General features: G+C 46.1%; 1 protein-coding gene across 1 annotated transcript in view; it reads right to left on the bottom strand.

Moving 5' to 3' along the window:
• LOC117875536 (patched domain-containing protein 4-like) overlaps positions 1 to 19,806 on the bottom strand; it is a 43,124-nt gene extending 23,318 nt beyond the window's left edge. Inside the window, exon 1 of the mRNA XM_034766916.1 lies at positions 19,217 to 19,806. Within this exon, the coding sequence (XP_034622807.1) occupies positions 19,217 to 19,765 (549 nt within the window). The 5' untranslated portion in view covers positions 19,766 to 19,806. The remainder of the gene's footprint in view (positions 1 to 19,216) is intronic.
• Between the last annotated feature and the right edge of the window lie 797 nt (positions 19,807 to 20,603).

Raw genomic sequence — 20,603 nt, 5'->3', positions numbered from 1 at the left:
TAGGTATGCTCTCCTGGATGGCAAGACAGACCGGAGTACCCAAGGGGGCTGTCTGTGACTCTGTGTTAAGGCTGTTTAGTACCTGAGGAGTTCACTTGATAATTGGTTGGTGAAATCTAAGTATAGAAGTCACAACTAGTTTGGGGGTTGTGCCCTGCTTTCCAACAGTCTGCCCTCAAGTTGGTACTCATGCTCTTGGGCCACTGCAGGACAGCTTGACACGTAGTTCCACCAGAAATCTATTTCTTGTGATGTCGAAAGTTCCCCAGCTCTCCAGATGCCCACAGAGTTAAAGGATAAACAAGATCCAAATTTCTACTATAACACCTCCTTGCAAGACTTCTTGAAATACCACAAAGGAGAAAAAGGCACAACCCCATTAAACTTTCCAGGTTCTCTTTAAATCCCGGATGAAGTTACGAGGGTGGGAGGAATGTAGGGGAATGAAGTGTACAAATGTTTGTCTACATATTAAAGATGTTCTCTTTTTAAATTATTATAAGTAAGGAAACTTGGTTTAATTGAAAGGTTTCCCTGCGGTTAGTGAAGCCAAATAAGCCCAAGAACCAGGAAGAAAAATGTACTAGAAACAAAAGGGAAATAGGGCCATCTGGTTTTTTTACTCAGTCCCAGTGAAATGTAAAAGTTAACAAAAGGAGAGTAAATGACGAATAAATTAGATTAATAAAAATCATTTCAGTTCTACCAATCTAAGGTATCAATAACATGGGGAACCACTTCTTTTTAAAATTGTGTTTTATGCTGGCATGTGTCCCCTCAATTTTCACTTGGCTCTGCTCTTCCTGGAACCTGAAGCAGAAATACTAAAATACCGTGATAACGCTTTATCAAAAGGGGAGAAAAAAAGCAAGGAAATATTGAGTCAGGCAGGAAAGCATAATACAGTAGGATTTCCAGAACAAAGAGGTTTTGAGGTTAACTTTCAGCTAAGCATTTGAAAGTGTAGATGCTTATCCAAACCCAACCCTTGAACTCTCACTATAGACCCTATTAGCCTATACTTTTTGCAGGGAGCCATCTTTTTTTTCATGTTACCTCAAAAAGCAGCAACAGGAAATGGGTAAGGCAGCTATAATTAAGTCTGTTAACACTTCCAGCAGAAAATCCCTTTTTTAGGGGATAATTAGTCAGCTGTTAATTTTTTTTTTTTTTGGTCTCAAACTTGGCATTGTAGTACAGGTTCTCTACCCAGGAGTATTCCCCATCCCCCCACACATTGGTTTTTAATGAGTTTGGCCACTTTATAATCAGAGACAGCCAAAAAAAAAAAAAAGTCTCATTTCAAATGCTTGTTTTCACTTTCCTGACATATATCTTGAACTTTGAACAAGTTATGGGTTGTCAGAAATGTAACCAAGGCCTGATCCTGCAGTTGGATCACCACCGATACTCTCACAAAGTCCTCTTGAATTCAGTGAGGTCTGTGTGCATGCAAAGGTCCCCCATGTGGCTCTGATTTCAGCCTTGGGGCTTTTGCTTGCACATAACCTCCTTTCAGATCAATTTTTAAAGACACACCCCCTCTGTTATAAAGCCAACTATTAGCATTGCCCCTAAGGTCTGAATGGGGTGTCGTGTATCATTCTTCTACTATGTGTTTTGTGTTTGTAACTAAACAATTTCCAATGTCACCCCCACCTCTGAATTTCTCAGCATTTCCCATTTTCTCTCTGGATCAAATCCTGGCCCCAACAGGAGTTTTTCCATTCACTTAACAGGGCAGGATTTCACACCATATCTTTCTTGTAGCATGTAAGCTCTTTGGAGCAGGGACCACCTTTAGTTTTGTGCCTCAGCACTGAGCACCTTGCTGGTGATGAATGGCGAATGGTAACAATCATTGTGTCAGGGATGGGCTCCCAGATGGAAAAGTTTGGATTGGATCTATATGCTACAGTCTATTAAATGTTACAATCCGGAAGTTTCGTTTCAGCCCATCTCTAAGGGCCAATGCTCCATAGGACTCAATGCACACAGGGTGAATATTACTCCTGTAAAACAGCCAGCACAAGATTTATGTATCACTTAGAGGAAGGGTTTTCTAGTGTTAGGGCACGAACCATAGGACACAGGAGACCTGACTTTAACACCTGCTCTTCTACAGACTTCCTGAGTGACCTTGGGCAAACCACATAGGGCCAGATTGTCACAGGTGTTTAGGCGCCTAACTCCCAATGAAATCAATGGGAGTTGGGCACCGACAGGCCATTGAGGATTTGGGCTTTAATCTCTCAGTGCCTCAGTTCTCCATGTGTAAAATGGGGATGTAACATGGGAGCCTCTCCCTGTTAGCACCTCCCCTTGTGGAGAGATGGAGCCACACCATCCCCTTGTGTCCAAATTCTGAGTTTGTCAAGTCCTTGTTCTGACCCAAGCCCTCCTGGCCCTGTCAAGATATTGGGGAGGCAGAAGATCTGCATCTCTAGCAAGGGCTAATCAGCCTAGTCTCCTGGGTTTGAGACCTTCTCCAAAAGCCCCTGGCTGCAATAAGTTGGGGAACCCAGGCCCACCGATTCCCCTGGGTTCCAGCTCAGGGCCCTTCTTTGGAGCAGCCAGAACCAGCCCTTCTCAGTCCCTTGCTGCTCCCTGAGCTACTTCCTACCCCTCTTGCTCTGTGAGCTTCCCCAGCCTCTTGTCCTGCTTCTCTCTTTTTGGAGTGTTGGTTTCCCTGGCAGCTTCTCACCAGCCTGCTGGAGGGATCCTCTCTCTACAGTCCCTCTGCCACCCTGATCACTTGCCTTGCAGCCCTTTTTTCCTGCCAATCAGCTTCAGCTGAGGGAGCAGGCAGGCAGTTGCTTCATAAACCCTTTAACTGCTAAACCAACATGTGGTGTATAGCCCCCGTACAGGGAATAACCCCACAGGGTTGTTGTGAGGAGAAAGACATTAGAAACTGAGGTGCTCAGATACTATGGCGATGGGGTCATATAAGTACTTAGGTTAGATACTTCGGTCGTACTTAAAACCATAGGCTCTGCACAGGCGTGAATTTCATAAAGTGTGATTTTTAAAACATAGCACTCATGACTGCAGCTGTAGAATGCTATTGTATTTATGAGAATGCACCGTGTCAATGCACCTTGCTCTTCATGGTTTCCAATACTTCCCAATGTCCTTGCAGCACTGCTGTGTTTTGGTTGGCCGACTGCTTTTGTGCTGGTAAGTGTAAGGGGACTGTTGCCCCCTTACTAACATTCAGTGGGGGTGTTTTGGTTGCTAGCTCCCAGCACTAAAAGGGGAGGGGTCGATGGGAAATCAGGACCCTGAGACTGACAGTCCCCAGGAACAATGGCGAGAGGCCAATGCTCCAGGTAAGCCTGATTGACAGGGCGGGCAGGCTAATCAGCATGACAGGAGGCCAGGGTGGGTCCCGTCCTCCGTGTGAACTGGAATGGCCTGAGTCAGACAGAGTGGGGCCGAGCTAAGGAGAGAGCAGGGGCCCAAGCTGAGCTGGAGAGCAGAACCGGGCCAGAGCCAGAGACGCAGCCCAGGGGGAGCAGATCCTGTGCTGGGAGCAGAGCTGCAGCCACAGAGCCAGAGACGCAGCCCAGGGGGAGCAGATCCTGTGCTGGGAGCAGAACTGCAGCCACAGAGCCAGAGACGCAGCCCAGGGAGAGCAGATCCTGTGCTAGGAGCAGAGCTGCAGCCACAGAGCCAGAGACGCAGCCCAGGGGGAGCAGATCCTGTGCTGGGAGCAGAACTGCAGCCACAGAGCCAGAGACGCAGCCCAGGGGGAGCAGATCCTGTGCTGGGAGCAGAGCTGCAGCCACAGAGCCAGGTGTGGTGAGCAAGTGGGGCCAGCCAAGGGGGGGACCTGAGCAAAGGGCCCAGCACAGAAAGACACCCCCAGACAAGGGCCCTTGCAGGCCAGACCGGGAGGGGGACCTTAACCCTACGGAGGGCTGACGCAGGGAAGAAGGGTCCCACCACTCAAAGCCCGGAGGTGTGTGGCCACCACCATTGCAAGTGACCAACCGCAGCGTCTCTGCAGCACGGCCAGGGCCTGAGAAGGAGGCTGGGACCTACAAGGAGCAGACTGTGACCTGCCCTGACGTTCCAGAGACACTGTTTGTGATGTTCCCTGCCACAGAGCGGGGTGATGTGTTTTCCGTTAACCTTTCCCATTTTTCCTTGTTCTTTTCTTTAGATTAATTGTTAATTAAATAACTTGTGTTTGCTTTAAATTGTATGGAATAATCAGTGGGTCAGGGAGGTGCCCAGTGCAGAGAGAGTACCCCGGAGTGGGGACACCCTAGCCCCTGCCCTAGGTGACCACAGCAGGGTTGGGGGTCGAGCCCCCCCAGGAATCCTGGGCCCAGCCTTGTTGGGGTTACGGGGACTCAGACAGACGGGAGAGTGGAAGGGGAGCCCTCAAGGGCAGGGAGGCCTCTGGGTAAAGGAAGTGGGAGCGGGGACTCAGATCCTTTCGCTAGCCCACCTCACCGGGGTAGTGCAGAAGTCAGGAAAGTTCCCCACAATAGCGGGACCATTCCCCCGCTTACATAAGGGCGAGGGGAACTGACCATTGCTCCGCCACTGCTGTTTTTCGCTTGTGGTCATCGATTTCATTTTAAACGCAGGTTGTCGAGAGCTGGGGCATTTTATATTTCTCATGTGCTTCAATCTAAATAAATATTGGTTAAAAATGGGGTGGCTCTTACCTTCATGTTCTCTCAGAGCACCAGAGCACAGACTTCACTAGAAACGGTCAAGGCAAAATGGAAACATGTATTTTTCACTTTGGGTTTATATATGAGACATATACTTCAGGTCCGCTTGACTGCTGTGGTTATTAAAGTTCCTGTGGCATTTTTCACAAGAATCTCCACAGGGGGTGTCAACTCATATCACTGAATTAAACTCCCCTTTGAATAATTTGATTCGGCCTATTATTTTTGTCATTATTTATTTATTTGCAGTGCCGTAGCACTTAGAAGCCCCAGTCATGGACCAGGATCCTGTTGTGCTAGGCGCTGTACAAACACAGAACAAAAAGATGGTCCCCACCTCAAAGACCTTACAGTCTAAGTAAATCCCTTGGTACTGCCAATTGGATAAAGTAGTCCTCAAATACTGTTGTGTGGTGATGGTGTGAAAAATCTGCATCATTCCACCCCAGAGGATGGGGGAAATATTTCAAGGATAGGGGAAGGGATTCCTATACATATCAGGACAGTTTTTGCCTTGTCATATAAATGCACTGTTGTTATTAACTTCAAGAAGAAATTCTGAGTTGCATCTGCTGGTTCATCCCAGCAAGATTTTCAAAAATAGGTGCAAGAAATTAGATTCTCATATCTTTATCCTAAATGTACATCATAATACAGTGCTGTGGTTAAGGTTGAGTTCAGGATTTCCTTATGAACTCAGATATTTAGGATTTGCAACCCAGGTGAAATGTGATATACAAGTCACTAGCTTGGATGCACATAATGCCAATAATACTTTGCACTTATCTAATACTTCTATCTAGATATCTAAGCACGTTCCACAAATTAACACGCTAATGTTGCTTTTGTAAAAAATAAAAAGTAATTTGCAAAGTCAAATAAAGTGCAAAGTATTAGTAATTCATATCAATATAATCTGTTTCCAGATGGATTTGTTACCAACCGATAGGCAGAATCGGCCTATTTTAAAGAAATAACATTTTGCAGGCAGTTTGACCTTGATGAAAGCTATCAATTTTTGTATTTTGAAGATATAAATAATAAGACAAAATAATCAGAAAAGCAGCCAAGAAGCACATCTATGGGAGAGCATGGCAAACAGCAAAGAGCACGGTCTGCTTTTGACCTCATGAAGTTCATTGCACAATCCAACGGAGTCCCCATTTCAGTGTGTGCCAAGATCCGGCAATGTGTTTTTCAGTAACATGTCTTTTAATTCTTTTTCCTGCTGTGGAGGCTAAATCCTTATTCACATGAATATATCAGTTAGATATTTTACAATGGTCTCATGACAATTTCAGTGCAAGTCCTCAAACACCCTGGTATGGATTCATAGTGACACAACTCTGCAGAAGTGAAATAAGGTCAAAGCAGCACCACGGTGTTTCCATAAAGAATGACATTTGGTGACCTGTTACCAAATCAATCTCAATACAAATCTATGGATATTCCACTGCTACCAAGAGCTGGTTAAGTCTAAGATATTCAACTCAATGAGCCAATATGCATCTTTGTCTTAAAGTCCTCCAAGTTCACTAGATTGTCACGTGTAAGGCAATGTGTGTGTGTGTGTGTGTGTGTGTGTGTGTGTGTGTGTGTGTGTGTGAGAGAGAGAGAGAGAGAAAGACAGAAAGAGAGAGAGAGAGACAGAGATTTAACATGAAATTAGTGTTTGAGAAAAGTTCCTAACTGACTCTCCAGGGGAACGAAGTCCTCCCTTTAGGCCTGATCTAAACCCTTTGAAGGCAACTTCTATTGACGCTGATGGTTTTGGATTAAGCCCTTCTGCACAGAACATAAAGAGTATGAAATGGGCAGCAGCAGCATAAGCTTCCCTCCACTGTTCTGCTACCGTCCCTCCTTGTGACTTGGCTTTCTCGGTTATTTTTTCCATGATGAACTCTCTTACTAAGGCCCCCTCAATGTCTGTGCCCAGGCAATGTTTTGCCTGTCTGATGAGACAGCCAGTGACGCTGCCAATTAGTGCCAGTTGTTAAAGAGGGTTTGGGGAGGTGGCCATTTGTCAGCATGGAACTGGGCTGAGAACACTACTCATTTCACATTTGTGATGTATTGAGGACTGGGTTGGAATTGCCAGCTATCACTTTAAGGCTACACCTGCGCTATAAGGGAGGGGTGTGATTCCCCTGCTCATTTACACAGACTTGTGCTAGCTTTCGTCGAGCTAGCATGTGTATAATTAGCCATGTAGCCCTGGTAGAGGCACAGTGTAGCTTTGCTGAGTACAAACCTTCCTGAAACCAGTGAGTACATACGAGGCATGGCTAATGTGTCTCCACTGCCTGTGCTACGGTGCCTAGCTATTTATTTTCAGGCTAGGGGGTGCTTTATCAAAGCATGCAACTGGAAAGAGACAGCCTAGAACAAGGTGGGGTTAGTTGTGCCTTGCTGCCTTGGGGAGCAGCCTGTTTTCTTTCTCTCTGTTTTTGGGTTCTTATATGTTATCGTTCTGAACTCTAAGAAATAAAGTAGTGTTATGTTGCAATCTTCCAGCAAGAGTATTTATGTTTTTATCTGATTTCTCTGTGTGTGTGCTGTGAACATAACAACATAGCAAGCTGCTATCTGTCACTATTGACCTGGACTGCGTTTGAACTGGAATCATCGGACAAGCTGGACGGAAGCCAGTGGAAGCATTTAAGCTGGGACTAATTTGAACTTTTTTTAACCATCTTGCTTGGTGTTTATCTTTAAGGCTTACATGACAACTCGCAGGCATATTCAGAGGCTCAGTGATGAGTAAAAAAAAAAGATCATTAGGGAAGTAATTAGTACTAAGATTGTGAGGTTTTTGGGAGCTGATTTGCTAGAATTTGCGGTTCTAATGAACAATCTTCTACAGATCTATTCACCAAATTCACGTAGAAGTGTTACAGTATAATTAGATGGCAAAACAATTTTAACACAAGCCCACATAAAAACCATATCATGGTCTGGATAACTAAACTGTGATCATATGAGACTACAATAGCAGATCAATTTCATTCTAGGAAGATATTTGGTGTTTATTAAAATAAAAGCAACAATCAAGGCTCCATGGATTCTATGATAGCATGGGCAGCGGGTGACGCTTCCCTTGGGGAGGCTAGCCTCCTACCCCACCTCTTCCGGCCAAGGCCACACCCCTGCTCGCTGCTTTCAGCCCCCATGTGTCCCTGGCTGGGGCAGGAGGTTGAGGAGGCTGAGAGCTCGGCCAGGACCGTGGTGGAGCTCTCAGTCCTGGCTGGAGATCCTAGCCCAGAGCCCCTCCCCCATTCCTCCCCTCCACCCCCATTCCACCCCTGGCTCCATCCCTGTTCCACACTTTCCCCCGTGGCCCACCCCCATTTTGCCCCCAGTCCACCACTTCTCCCCAAGGCCCTGCCCCTGTGTGCTCCCCCTTGACCCTGCTGTGGCCCCAACACTGGAAAAGCTCTGAGCCCCCACTGCAGCTCCAGGGCTATTGCAGGGGAAGATTCTTCTGGGGGCCCCAAATCTGATACTCCTCCTCCCAGTGGCACAAGATTTGGGGAGGCTTAGCCTCCATTACGCACTGCCCACGGCTCCATGGATTCTATGATAGCTTAGTTTATTAGAGGGCTAGTAAGTAAGAGACACTCTCTGTCCCAAAGTTCTCACATTGTACACAGACAAAGGAGGATGGAAGCAGAAACAGAAAGGTGAAGCGGTCAAGGTCCACAGCACACCTGTGTCAGAGTCCAAAATAGAACCAAGGTCTCCTTGCCATAGTCCCATGCCTAATCCACTGGACTACAGCATGTTAGCTTTAATATAGATTCTCTTGTTGTCCTTTGTCAAGTCACCTAAACTTTCTGTCTTGGTTTCTCCATCTGAAAAATTGGACTAATACTACTCTGCTTCACAGGGGGGGTTGTGAACACTAACACATTAAAAAGAAAGTTGTTCTCTCTTGCCACAGAGGGCAGGACAAGAGGCAGTGGGTTCAAACTACAGCATATGAGATTTAGATTAAATCTCAGGAAAAAACTTCCGAACTGTAAGAACAGTAGGGCAATGGAACAGACGGGCTTGAGAAATTATGGAAGCTCCTTCATTGGAGGATTTCAAAAATAGGTTGGATAGCCATGTGTCTGGGATAGTTTAGACACAACAAATCCTATTGACCTGGACTGCATTTGAACTGGAATCATAGGACCAGCTGGACAGAAGCCAGTGGAAGCATTTAAGTTGGGACTAGTTTGAACTTTTTTTAACCATAGAATCATAGAATCTTAGAATATCAGGGTTGGAAGGGACTTCAGGAGGTCATCTAGTCCATCCCCTGCTCAAAGCAGGACCAATTCCCAACTAAATCATCCCAGCCAGGGCTTTGTCAAGCCGGGCCTTAAAAACCTCCAAGGAAGGAAACTCCACCACCTCCCTAGGTAACGCATTCCAGTGCTTCACCACCCTCCTAGTGAAATAGTGTTTCCTAATATCCAACCTGGACCTCCCTCACTGCAACTTGAGACCGTTGCTCCTTGTTCTGTCATCTGCCACCACTGAGAACAGCTGAGCTCCATCCTCTTTGGAACCCCCCTTCAGGTAGTTGAAGGCTGCTATCAAATCCCCCCTCATTCTTCTCTTCTGGAGACTAAACAATCCCAGTTCCCTCAGCCTTTCCTCATGTGCTCTAGACCCCTAATCATTTTTGTTGCCCTCCGCTGGACTCTTTCCAATTTTTCCATATCCACATCTTGCGTGGTGTTTGTTTTTAAGGGTCACATGACAACTCGCAGGCATATTCAGGGGCTCAGTGATGACAGGGGGTTAGACTGGATGATCCTTGCAATCCCTTTTAACCCTATGATTCTAGGATAATGTTTGGCGAGAGCTCTGTCAGGGCAAACACACACCAGAGTGTAGACAAAGCCCTTCAGGTAATTTTGTTATTTTCTGTCCAGGTTTCTAATCACTCCAAGCTCCTTTGTATAAGTTCTCTAACCCAGCTGGTGTTCACAACTCCTCCCATTTTAATGTCATCTGTGAATTTCATTAATGTGCTATTCGCTTCCACTTCCAGATAAGCAATGAAGATATTAAATAAGACCAGACATAACACTGATCCCTTAAGTACCCCACCAAATACCCCCACAAACTTGATCCATTGCCCTTTATCATGATTCTTTGTTTACAGTTTCTGATCCAGTTTCCGATCCACATGACAGGCTTCCTGTGCAAGCCAATTTGAATTAATTTTTCAATTAGGATTTCCTCACAGTCCTGTATTGGCTAGGGAACTTCGCAGGCCTTTTATGTCTCTGACTTCTTTGGTGATATGATAAAAAGGCAGGGGATGGTCAATGAAAACAGAAACCGGACTGGATTTATCAAGCTTTGCCACAATATTCCTCCTTCAAGTTAGGAGAAAACATTCAAGCCTCCCCTTAAGAGGAACAAAGAAATCTCCTTACATTATTTTTTAAAGAGCTATTTTATTTTCAAAGTAAACAAGTGGGGCCAATTCCTAACTCCCTGGAGGTTCTCCCTTAACAGCTGCTTTCACAGATGATTTTGCATCCATATCCTGGCAGGCTACAGACCCTCAATGCACCCTCACCTACTTACTCAGGATGATTAATGTACTCTGCCAGGATCAGGAGTAATCAGCATGAGGGAAGGATGCATGTGGGTCACAGGCAGAATAGGAAGGGCCATACTAAAATCCATACACCACATCTTCTGACCCTAAACCCCACTCTAGGGCTCCCCTTCACAGCTCAATATAAGCAATGACTGTTGTTCCTCAACTCCATGGGGTGTGCAAGAGCCCTGCTGCATACATGTTTCCCCCCACATGGGTACAGAGAAGAGCCAGGTGGAATTAGCCCCATAGACAGGATAGTTAAAGGATGTAGGCCGAAATCCACTTCACCTCAAATGATCCCTTGAAATATGTGTTAACTACTTATGCTAAACAATCTGTTCCACCTTGTATTTAGCGTGACACTGAGTTAGTTTCCTGCACCTGAAGAAGAGCTCCATGTAAGCTCAGAAGTTTGTCTCTCTCACTAACACTAACGCCAATAAAAGATATTACCTCACCCATCTTTCTCTCTCAGATCCTCAAAGGTTTTTATGTGTGCAACTCCCTTTGAAATCAATTGATTTCTCAAGCATTGCCACTCTACAAAGTTAGGAGAATGTGTTCTCCAGGGCCACACTTCATTGCACAAATTTCAGCAAAAGCAAAGTCATCAACTGTCCATTCTGGGCCATTCTCTGATTTTGCTACAAACCATTTGACCATAATGCAGCAAGAGAAAATGTATTCCCTGTTCCATATCTCTTTTCCCTGCGCTTGTTACTGTCTCCTCAAGGAAAGGTTGGGGCCTCCACAAAGAAGCCAGACTCACAGTTTAAGAATTATGGTTCTAAGTATATTCAGGGCTGGTAAGAAATGACAAAAGACTCATTTCAGCCATCCTTTCTCAATGAACCTGCTGTGACAAGAACATTATGCCTATGCAATTATAAAATTTGGAATTTACACAACACTTTTTACCTTCTGGGATCCCCTCCCTCAGATGAAGAAAATGCACACAGAGAGAAAAAGTGGTAGAAGTTATAATGTAATAAACTTGATTCTCCTAGAAGTCTCTATAATTACATTCCCTTTGAAACTGAGACACAATGTAATAGCTGAGGACAGTGTGGCATCCTAAGCTTGGAAAACTCCTGAATTTTAATTTTTGTGATAAATCTAAAGCTTAATGCTTGAACTAATCTTGGAGCCTAGGGAAAGAATGGGCAGGGGATACATTCGTAAATAATCTGAAATGTTCTTGTCTCTTTGCTGGTATGCTTCTGATGGCAGCTTCTGATGTAATTTACAATGATAAATCTGTTGTGTTCCAACTGATTCACTATTTCCTCTGTGATAGACGGAGAATCAGTAACATACAGGAATATTAATGCTCCTGAAGGAATAAATACCACTGGGGAAACATGAATGCTCCCAAAGAATAACACACAAATATTCCTAACAAGCAACAGCTTTTCCATATGGACACAAAAGCATGGCGTAAACAACCGCTCTTGAGCATATTTCATATTCATGATCCTTTTGCCTTTTGTGAACATCCTTCGGAACAAAATTTCACTCAGCAGAATGTTTGTGAATGAAGGAAATCGAGGACACAAGCAAAGCCAATTATGGGATCTATTAGCAAAACTATAAATACATTTTCTGTGCTGCTGCTGCTGAGTTCTCCTTTGATAAAGCATTTAATTAATCGGTCACAAGTCACTCTAAGAAACCATTCTGGAAAATGAAGACATGCTACTGACTTACTGCCATTAATACTTTGTTGCTAAGTGACCAGTTGAGGTTGTTTGGGGAGCAGGAAAGGGTGCTCTAGGGTGAAGACTCTGGCACCTTCCCACCTGGGGAAGTTGGATAACGAGAATGAAATGACATTAACAGCTTCTTTCATCTCAAAGGAACTACAGAGTGCTTTACAATCATTAATTCATACAGAAACTATAGTTTGGGATCACACAGCACAACAGGAAATGCAGCCACCTTTTTTTGGGGGGAAACCGTAATAATATGCAACTGATAGCATGGTTCAGAGGCCAGGTTGTTCAAGTGTGAGGCACGAGTCTCAGGTTCTAATTGGCTCTAGTGTGTGGGGCTGGGCAAGACCCTTCACTCCTCTGCACTCTTGTTTCCCACTTTATCTGTCTTGTCTATTTATACCATTAAGTTCTTCAGGGCAGGGATTGACTCTTACACTGTGTTTGTACAGTGCCTCATATAATGGGACCTCTAGGCACCCATGTAATTAGAGCTGGGCAGAGGATGGAAATTCTGTTTGCTGAAGGATTTTGAAATTTGGCTTCATTTCAAATCAGAGCATTTCAAAATTCTCCACAAGGCAAAATTCTGAAAAACAGCATTCATTTCTGATCCATCAACATGTTTCAGTTTAGACTTTTTTATATTATATTATCAGTAGGGATGTTAATTAATCACAGTTAACTCATGTAATTAACTAAAAAAAATTAATCGTGATTAAAAAAATTAATCAAGATTAATCGCACTGTTAAACAATAGAATACCAATTGAAATTTATTAAATATTTTTGGATGTTTTTCTACATTTTTAAATATCTCAATTTCAATTGTGAACTTTGTATTCTGTGTTGTAGTGCTCACTTTATATTATCTTTTATAATAAATATTTGCACTGTAAAAATGATAAACAAAAGAAATAGTATTTTTCAATTTACCTCATACAAGTACTGTAGAGCAATCTCTTTATCATGAAAGTACAACTTACAAATGTAGTTTTTTTGTTATATAACTGCACTCAAAAACAAAACAATGTAAAAGTTTAGAGCCTACAACTCTACTCAGCAGGGCCGGCTCCAGGCACCGGCTTAACAAGCAGGTGCATGGGGCAGCCAAGAGAGAGGGGCGGCACCTGCGGCAATTTGGGGGTGGCAGGTCCCTCACTCCCTCTAGGAGCGAAGGACCTGCTGCTGAACTGCCGTCGCGATCGCAGCTTTTTTTTTCCAATTGCTGCCGCCGATCGCTATCACGGCTTTGTTCTTTTTTTTTGCTTGGGGCGGCAGAAATGCTGGAGCCGGCCCTGACAACAGTGCTACTTTATTTTGTACAGCTCCTTTCATACACCCACTAAGCAGAGACAATTAATGCAATCACGCCATGGGAACCCTCTTTATCCAGTACACAGAGTTATGAGCGAGAAAAGCACTTGCTAAAGCACTTAGAGTGTCAGTATCAAAATGTCACATCCTCCCTCCCACTAAGTTTGGTAAAAATACTAAAATGATGGGCCTAAGTCTTGGGTCCATTTCAGTGGCTTAACCAGTTTCTTCAGGATTCCCTATGCATAAGTGGGAACCCTGGGTGGTGTAGGACCAGTGTAGGGTCTCTATGGCATCCCTCCTCCTGGCCCTTGGCATAGGTGGCCTCCCTGGTAGAAAGGGGGTATGGCTGGAGCATCCCTTCACCACAACAATGGAACAGCCCCTTGGAGCCTCATTTAGAACAGCCCCAGAACTGCAGGAGCATAATGTTACCTCTGATCCAGGTTATTTCCGCCCTTGCTGGCAGATGCTCCCACAGTTACAAATTCTCTGTACAAAGGTACAACAGAAGAAGGTTGCTCCACATCGGATCTCAGTCAGCACTATCAGGCCTCTCTCTCTTCTCAGGCACGAAGCTGGACTAACCTGCCCAAGAAAGAGGCCCGGCCTAATCTGCGATCCTGTGATGTCTTGAAACAGGTGGAGAATTTCATCTTTGTATCTGTTTTGTTGCACAGACTGACCCCTATCCTATCCTCCCCCGCTTCCCCCAGAAATGCTTATTACCTGAATCCAGCAGTAAGGCTGCCTGACCATTTGGCACTATTGCACTCAAGGAGTTGTTACTGTGGTAGCATCTACCAGCCAGGGCAGAATTAACCTACTGCAGACACCACCGCTGCCAAACTCAGCTTCCCTCACATACCAGCAGGTTCTAACACTGTAGGAAGTGTGGACATTCTCAGCCTCTTTGATCAAATACCGGAGGGGTTAAAGTTACCGCTGCAAGCATGCCAAAGGGCAGCTCGAAGAGCAGGTGAAGTTTTTTAAAGTTTTCCCAGCCTCTAGAGCCTAAGGAGAACTTAAGTGAAGTTACTTGCCATTGCCTGCAAACGGTCCACCTCCCACTTTCATGCCCTTCCTAGAAACGTGTGCTCCAAGTGGAGCCCTCCCCTTGATCCAAAAGGATGAGATTAAAACTGTCCCCTTCCTCTGTCCTTCCTCTTCTGAGCCCAGGATCCCCTCCCCACTCAGATTTTATGATGCTGATTTGATTTATACCGCAGCTGCCACGAGCCTCAGAGCACGTTACAGAATTCAAAACTGTGGGCTCAGCTGAGCCTGACGGTACCAGCTGCACTGCCCCAGGGGAACTGTTGGGAGGGATAGTGCCTCGGGGAAGCCCAATGCTTGGAGCTCCCAGGCACCCAGGAGAAGCCTGCAAGTTGCACCACTCCTTAGGATGGAGCAACATGGGTTCAGCTCTTTTTTGCCTGGGGCCATGCTCTCCTCTCCTCCCCCCCCCCCTTCATGGTGACTTGTGCCCCTGGAATCACAGGGAGTCCTTGGGAAACAGCAGGCAAGGGAGATTCCTGGTACACAATTGGAGCCGAGCTTTTTTCACAGGACAGCTACTAGTGGTGTCATGGGAGCTGCTGAGTACTTGGAAATCTGGCCCCAGAGTGGCACCAATAGCATTTTGAAACCATTTAAGGATATGAAGTGAGACCCCCTAGACTGAGCAATGGAGGAGATACGTAGGTTGAACACAATCTCCCATACAACACTCCACTTAACTGATTTGCAGTTATCAGAACGTCTGCTTTATGGGGAACTAATCTAGCTTAGTGTTCAGGAATGACTAATATATAACTGAGGGCAGGGTTACCAAAAATCTGTTTAATGAGGAACCATTTGACCAGTGCCAAGTAGTTAAATGATGCTTAATCTGGTGTTAAATAGGTAAAATATTCTGAGAGAGTGTTTTGATAGAGAAATTGGAAAACAAAGATTCAAAGAAAACAACGAAGTGCAAGAAATAATATTCCTTGTGTGTATTTCTATCCAGTTTAATATTTTATTTCATTATAAATATTCTCCGACATTTTTAATTGCTCCTTCTCCTAATTGGGAAAGGAAGTTAACTGGTACAACAGCTGCTTCCTGTGGGAGTCAGGAGATGCAGGTTTGATTTCCTGCTCTGTCACAGAGTTCCTGTGTGAGCTTGGGCAACTCACTTATATCCAGATCCTCAAAGGTATGTAGGTGCCTAAGTCCCACTGGGACCTGGGCCTTAGTCTCTCTGTGCCTCAGTTCTCCATTTGTAAAATGGGTATGATAGCACTGCCCTGTCTGCCGGAAGTGTTGTGAGGAGAATAAATATGTTAAAGAATGTGAGGCCCTCAGATACTACAGTAAGGGTGTGGACACAAAAACAACTTCACGCAAGCAATTGCATAGGAAAATCCCAGCTCTTTGGTTGTACTTCCCAGGCCGTCTGGTGCTCCTTCTCAATAATTTTACCCAGCTGCTTCCAGAACAGACAGACCAGAACAGCTGGTTCACTGAGATGGAGCAAAATCCCGCTCAAGTTACTCAAACAAAACTACCACTGAAGCCAACAAGAGTTGGCTCATTGTCATCCCTTAGCTCAGTCTTGGAGGCTAGATTCATCGATAGAAAGGGATGGAAATTTGTGCTGTTCACAAGGGTCTGTTTGAGAGAGATTACAGGGACCACTGAAGCCCTCTGACAAAACCAAATGCTGCTTGCATCTGAGTAAGATCATCATTCAAGTTCTCAGGCAAACTCGGGCTGGCGCACACCTCTTGGTGGCATCAGAATAAAGTCACTGGGGACATCTTTCCGGTTCACAGATAAATGGTATAATTCTTACAAACAATCTGGCCAATCTGAGGAGTGATCACAGAGCCCTACCTGTAATCATTGCCCAGGGAAAAGTCCATTGGCACCAACGGGGCTAAAACCTAATGTCCTTTCTCCCTTTGGCTTCAGCTTCATTGGCTGCACTGGAAATTTACAGGAGCAGAAGGCTGGGCTGTGAGTACAACAGGGGAGCAGGATCCAGTGTGGAGTGAGGGGTTTAACTCTCCATTGTTCTGTATTCGGTAAGCTGGGTCACATCACAGACCGCTTACTTCACTGTTTCAGTGAAAAGCAATAAAAAAATAGACCCCCCCCCAGCCCTCTGCCAATGGGCTAGATAATCACAATGGGACCAGGCCCCTAGGGGCATTGTTCTCCCACGCTGAACATCCAGGCAGTGATCTAGCTAAGTGGACACAGTGTACAAAGTGTTTGTTTGTAAACACATGCTGACCACTCAAGAACTATTCTCAGAGGGCTAGATTGTCCCAGCCCTTCCTCCAATGTGCCGGGGAGTCGGAGGGAGCAAAGGCACTGCTGGTCCCAAATCAGCCTTGCTCAGATTGTGACTCTGGCCATGGGCAGAGTGGGCAGCAGTGGCTACTCAGTCAATACTCCCCCACTGCAAGCCAGTGAGTAGGGAGGGCATAAAGGAGGCATAGGGGGTAGGAGCTGGGTTTTCTCCCATTTTACCAGCTGGCCAAAGTACCTGGGCACACAGTAGAGGAATAAGTTGCTCCATGAAAGGGGGTGAAGTGCCTTCTAAAGCACAAGGTGGCAGAGGAGGAATTATGGCTCAGAGTCCACCACCTCCCTAGTTTGCTGCTGGGATGGCCCAGCGATGCACCATCCCTCAGCCAGGGCAGGCTGGAGGTTACAACCCAGCCCTTGGTGAGAAAGAAAACGAGCACTGACAAACTGCACTTCTGAGGGACCATGAACTTTGCCCACGAAAGATTGTTTAAAGCTTTCTCAGAAACATTGGAAACGCTCTTCTTCCACAATAGTTAGTCCAAGTGGATTTTTCAGAGTTCCAGTAATACAAATAAGCAATTACAATAATTAATTCACTTTATTCTAATACAATCAGTCAGGGATTCTGGTTTCGCACAGCCACGTACTGACGAGTGGATAGAAAGCACCTGCCCCGTTGAAGTTTAAAGCTAGAGACTAAGGAGCATAAATTCCTTCACCTGAGAAATGCTGAGCACCTGGCAACTTCCTTGGGAGTTGGAGATGCTTGGCAGGTACGGAGCATCTCTCAGGATCAGGCCTTTCGGCTCTGCGAAAGTCCTTACCGGTGTTTAGAATTCATCCATTACGTGTATTTGGTTCAGTCACTAGCAGATGGCAATTTTTATTTTTTTCCTTATTTATTTTTAGAGCAGGAACTCTGGACACCTTCTGGGAAAGAGAGACAGCAGATCACCCTGAACTCCTTTTGCCACGCTCAGTTAGATGTCCCAGGGTTCTCTCAAGGCAGCACTTACACAAAGAAGGACATTTTTTCAACTTCCCACAACCCTAATTCAACTCCAATGACCACCTCTCTCCTGTTAAGAAACATTTTTTTGACAGACGGTGTTGAACCAAATCCTTAAATAGTCACTCATTTTTTACTGAAACAAAACACCCAATAAGGCAAATGTACATCTCTCTTTCAGACACATGCAGCCGACGAAGTGGGTATTCACCCATGAAAGCTCATGCTCCAATAAGTCTGTTAGTCTATAAGGTGCCACAGGACTCTTTGCTGCTTTTTCAGACTATAAACTCTGTGGGGCAAAGACTGTTCTTACTTTTGTGTCTTGTATAGTTATCAATAAATAAGAAATAAAAAGTAAGGGCAGAGTAATAACTTCAGGGTCTGCCCAGTAGTTACAAAATCTCTACCATCCTCCACACCCCAGGACGCATGTCTTCTAAGGTAACCAGTTAGCAAGTGTGAAAAATCGAGACGGGGTGGGGGGTAATGGGCGCCTATATAAGATAAAGCCAAGAATATAGGGACTGTCCCTATAAAATCGGGACATCTGGTCACCCTAATGTCTTCCAATGAAAGGCAGAAACAAAAATCCACTAGAAGCCTCAACGTCTTAAAAGAAAGACGGTAAGACATTATCTTCCCTTTGTGGGATTACACCTGACCCATGAGTAACTATGCACTAGGTAATTCTGTAAAACTTGACTAGGTAACTCCTGCAAATAATGCAATGCATCCTGGAGCAGTCACATTTGCAGTAATCCCTGAAACTTCTCTCACCAGCCTCCTGAAGACTTTACGTCTCGTTTGCTCTGAGCACACAAGTTCTACTAATCGGCAACCAGCCTAGAAAACCCACCAGAGGTGAAAACACTATGGGGGGGGGGGGAGAGGTAGCATTAAAATGGTCAGGTGTTTTGTGCTGAGTGTATGTTACTTCCATTGGCAAGAGTGAAACTTAGTTAGCCTTTTGCCTTGTTTTGCCTTTGCTGGAAACCTCTTGTTGATGGGATCCAGCCAATAGTCCAGCCCATCAGTCAGGGGCAGTGCTAATTATTTTCACACTGGGAAAAAATGTCCACCCCCTCCTATGCATGCAGGTAAAGAAGAAGAAGAAAAGCCAGGACACTGGAATCACACCTGGAATCACTCTGCTGTTCCTACCACACATACAGCGTCAGTGAGAGACAAGAGCTTACTATGTATTTGAGGAAACCCTTCTCTTGCCATGTTAAAGGTAGATGATTCTGGCATGCCAGCTGAGACTGTAGATAGGGAATCAAGATACATTTGCACCCCAGCTCTCAATGACCAATCCCCACAAACTGTTATAGACCCCCCAACCCCCACACCTGGCTTTGATGGATTAATCCTTAAAGATACTAGGGCAGGGTCTCACACTGGTTCCTTCATTTAATGCTTCTCATCATTAGTTCCCTTCAACCCACAGCCTCCCCCCCACCCCAAAAGGAAATGCATCGTTTTAATGCTTCATATTTTTGTTCCCTCTTTGCTGTTTAGGACAAGAAATGAAGTGCTGCCTCTTTAATTGGCAGAAGCATGCAGTAAGAGCATACCTTTAATTTAGTGTTGGGATAGCTCACTTGCACCCTGGCTGTTGTCTTATTGGAGAGGGCAGCCTGCCTCAGATCCTCTAGCACTGAAATAATATCATCCAGCACGCATTTCTTATCCTGATTTCTCAACACACACAGATGGGAAAAAGTATAATTATAGCCTTTGTAGTTCACCTTCATTTCCAGCACGGCTCGGTGGATCTGCAGGATCACATCAGCCTGATGCAAAATATTGCCTCCAGGTTTGGAGAGGAGGATCACCCTGCCATACCTCCCCGGGGTGTGCAAGTCCGAATAGAGCTGGCTTTTGGACTGCTCCAGGGGGAAAAGGCTGCTGGCTAAGCTCCGCTCGATCTTGGCCAGGCTGTGGCTGGGGGCTACCAGCGTCTCCAGGTCCCTTTCAGACTGGAAGCGGTTGAGCAGGCTGAAGCCGAAGACGATGGTCAGGACTGCGGGCACCGTGAGGAAAAACACCGGATGCCTGCTCACGAACAAGCCCAGCTTGTAGCAAAACGACTGAAGCCCTCTGTGGATCACCTGCCGCAGCATCCTCCACCCGCTCCAGCTTGCAGATGCTCCCGGGCGGCTTAGAAAGCACATGTGACATGTGTGGCTCCTTGCCCCCTTCCTGCCAGTTTCCCCTTTCCTCCCCCCTCTCACTCCCCCTACTCCTTTGCAAGACTGCAGCAAGTTGCAGCACGGCAGCCAAAGATCGATCCGTGGGGTGCGCGCGCGTGTGTGTGTGGAGGGGCCCTGGGGACAGGGTGGCGCCCGGGTTATTTCCCCCCTCTCGCTCCCCCAGCTAAGCAGCATCGCCCCCCTTCCTGGCCCCCTTTTCGCCACGGAGGCGCTGGCATGGTGCTGGGATCCGTCCTTGCTCTGCAGTGCCGGAGCGCTCCCGCGCCCCTCCACCCCTGTGTGGTTCCCGTGCAGCTGCCCAAGGGAGAGCCCCGCTAACCATGTGCCCCGGCGGTGGAGCAGGAGAAGGGGGGGTGGTGGTGGAAATGGCTAAGGGGAGGGGGCACTGTTTCTAGAGCGTTTTCCAGCAGGGTCACACGAGGCAGAGGACTGGGGCTTGTGTGTGTGAGAGAAATGAATGATCCACTGGAATTAATAGCGGGGGAGGGGAGGGCATGGGGGGAGACCTCCAGCGGGGTTGCCTGGGATCCCCCCATTCACCTCTAGGGACTTTCGCTCTGGCTGCAAGAGGCTGTTGCTGCTGCTGCATTTGAACATCTCCCGAGCCACGCCAGGCTGGTGCACGCTCCGCTTCCCGCCCCGTGGCTTGCAGAGATGCGGCGCCTGGGAGCTGCAGCTGCCGGGACTTCTGCTTGGGACGGGAGTCCGGCAAAGCGCAGGGCAGTCTCTCGCTCTCTCAGCCCCAGCG

The sequence above is a fragment of the Trachemys scripta genome, chromosome 3 (assembly GCF_013100865.1).
Source record: "Trachemys scripta elegans isolate TJP31775 chromosome 3, CAS_Tse_1.0, whole genome shotgun sequence".
Taxonomy (NCBI): domain Eukaryota; kingdom Metazoa; phylum Chordata; order Testudines; family Emydidae; genus Trachemys; species Trachemys scripta.
Note: the sequence above shows the minus strand (reverse complement) of the source record. Positions and strands in the feature narration are given on the sequence as shown.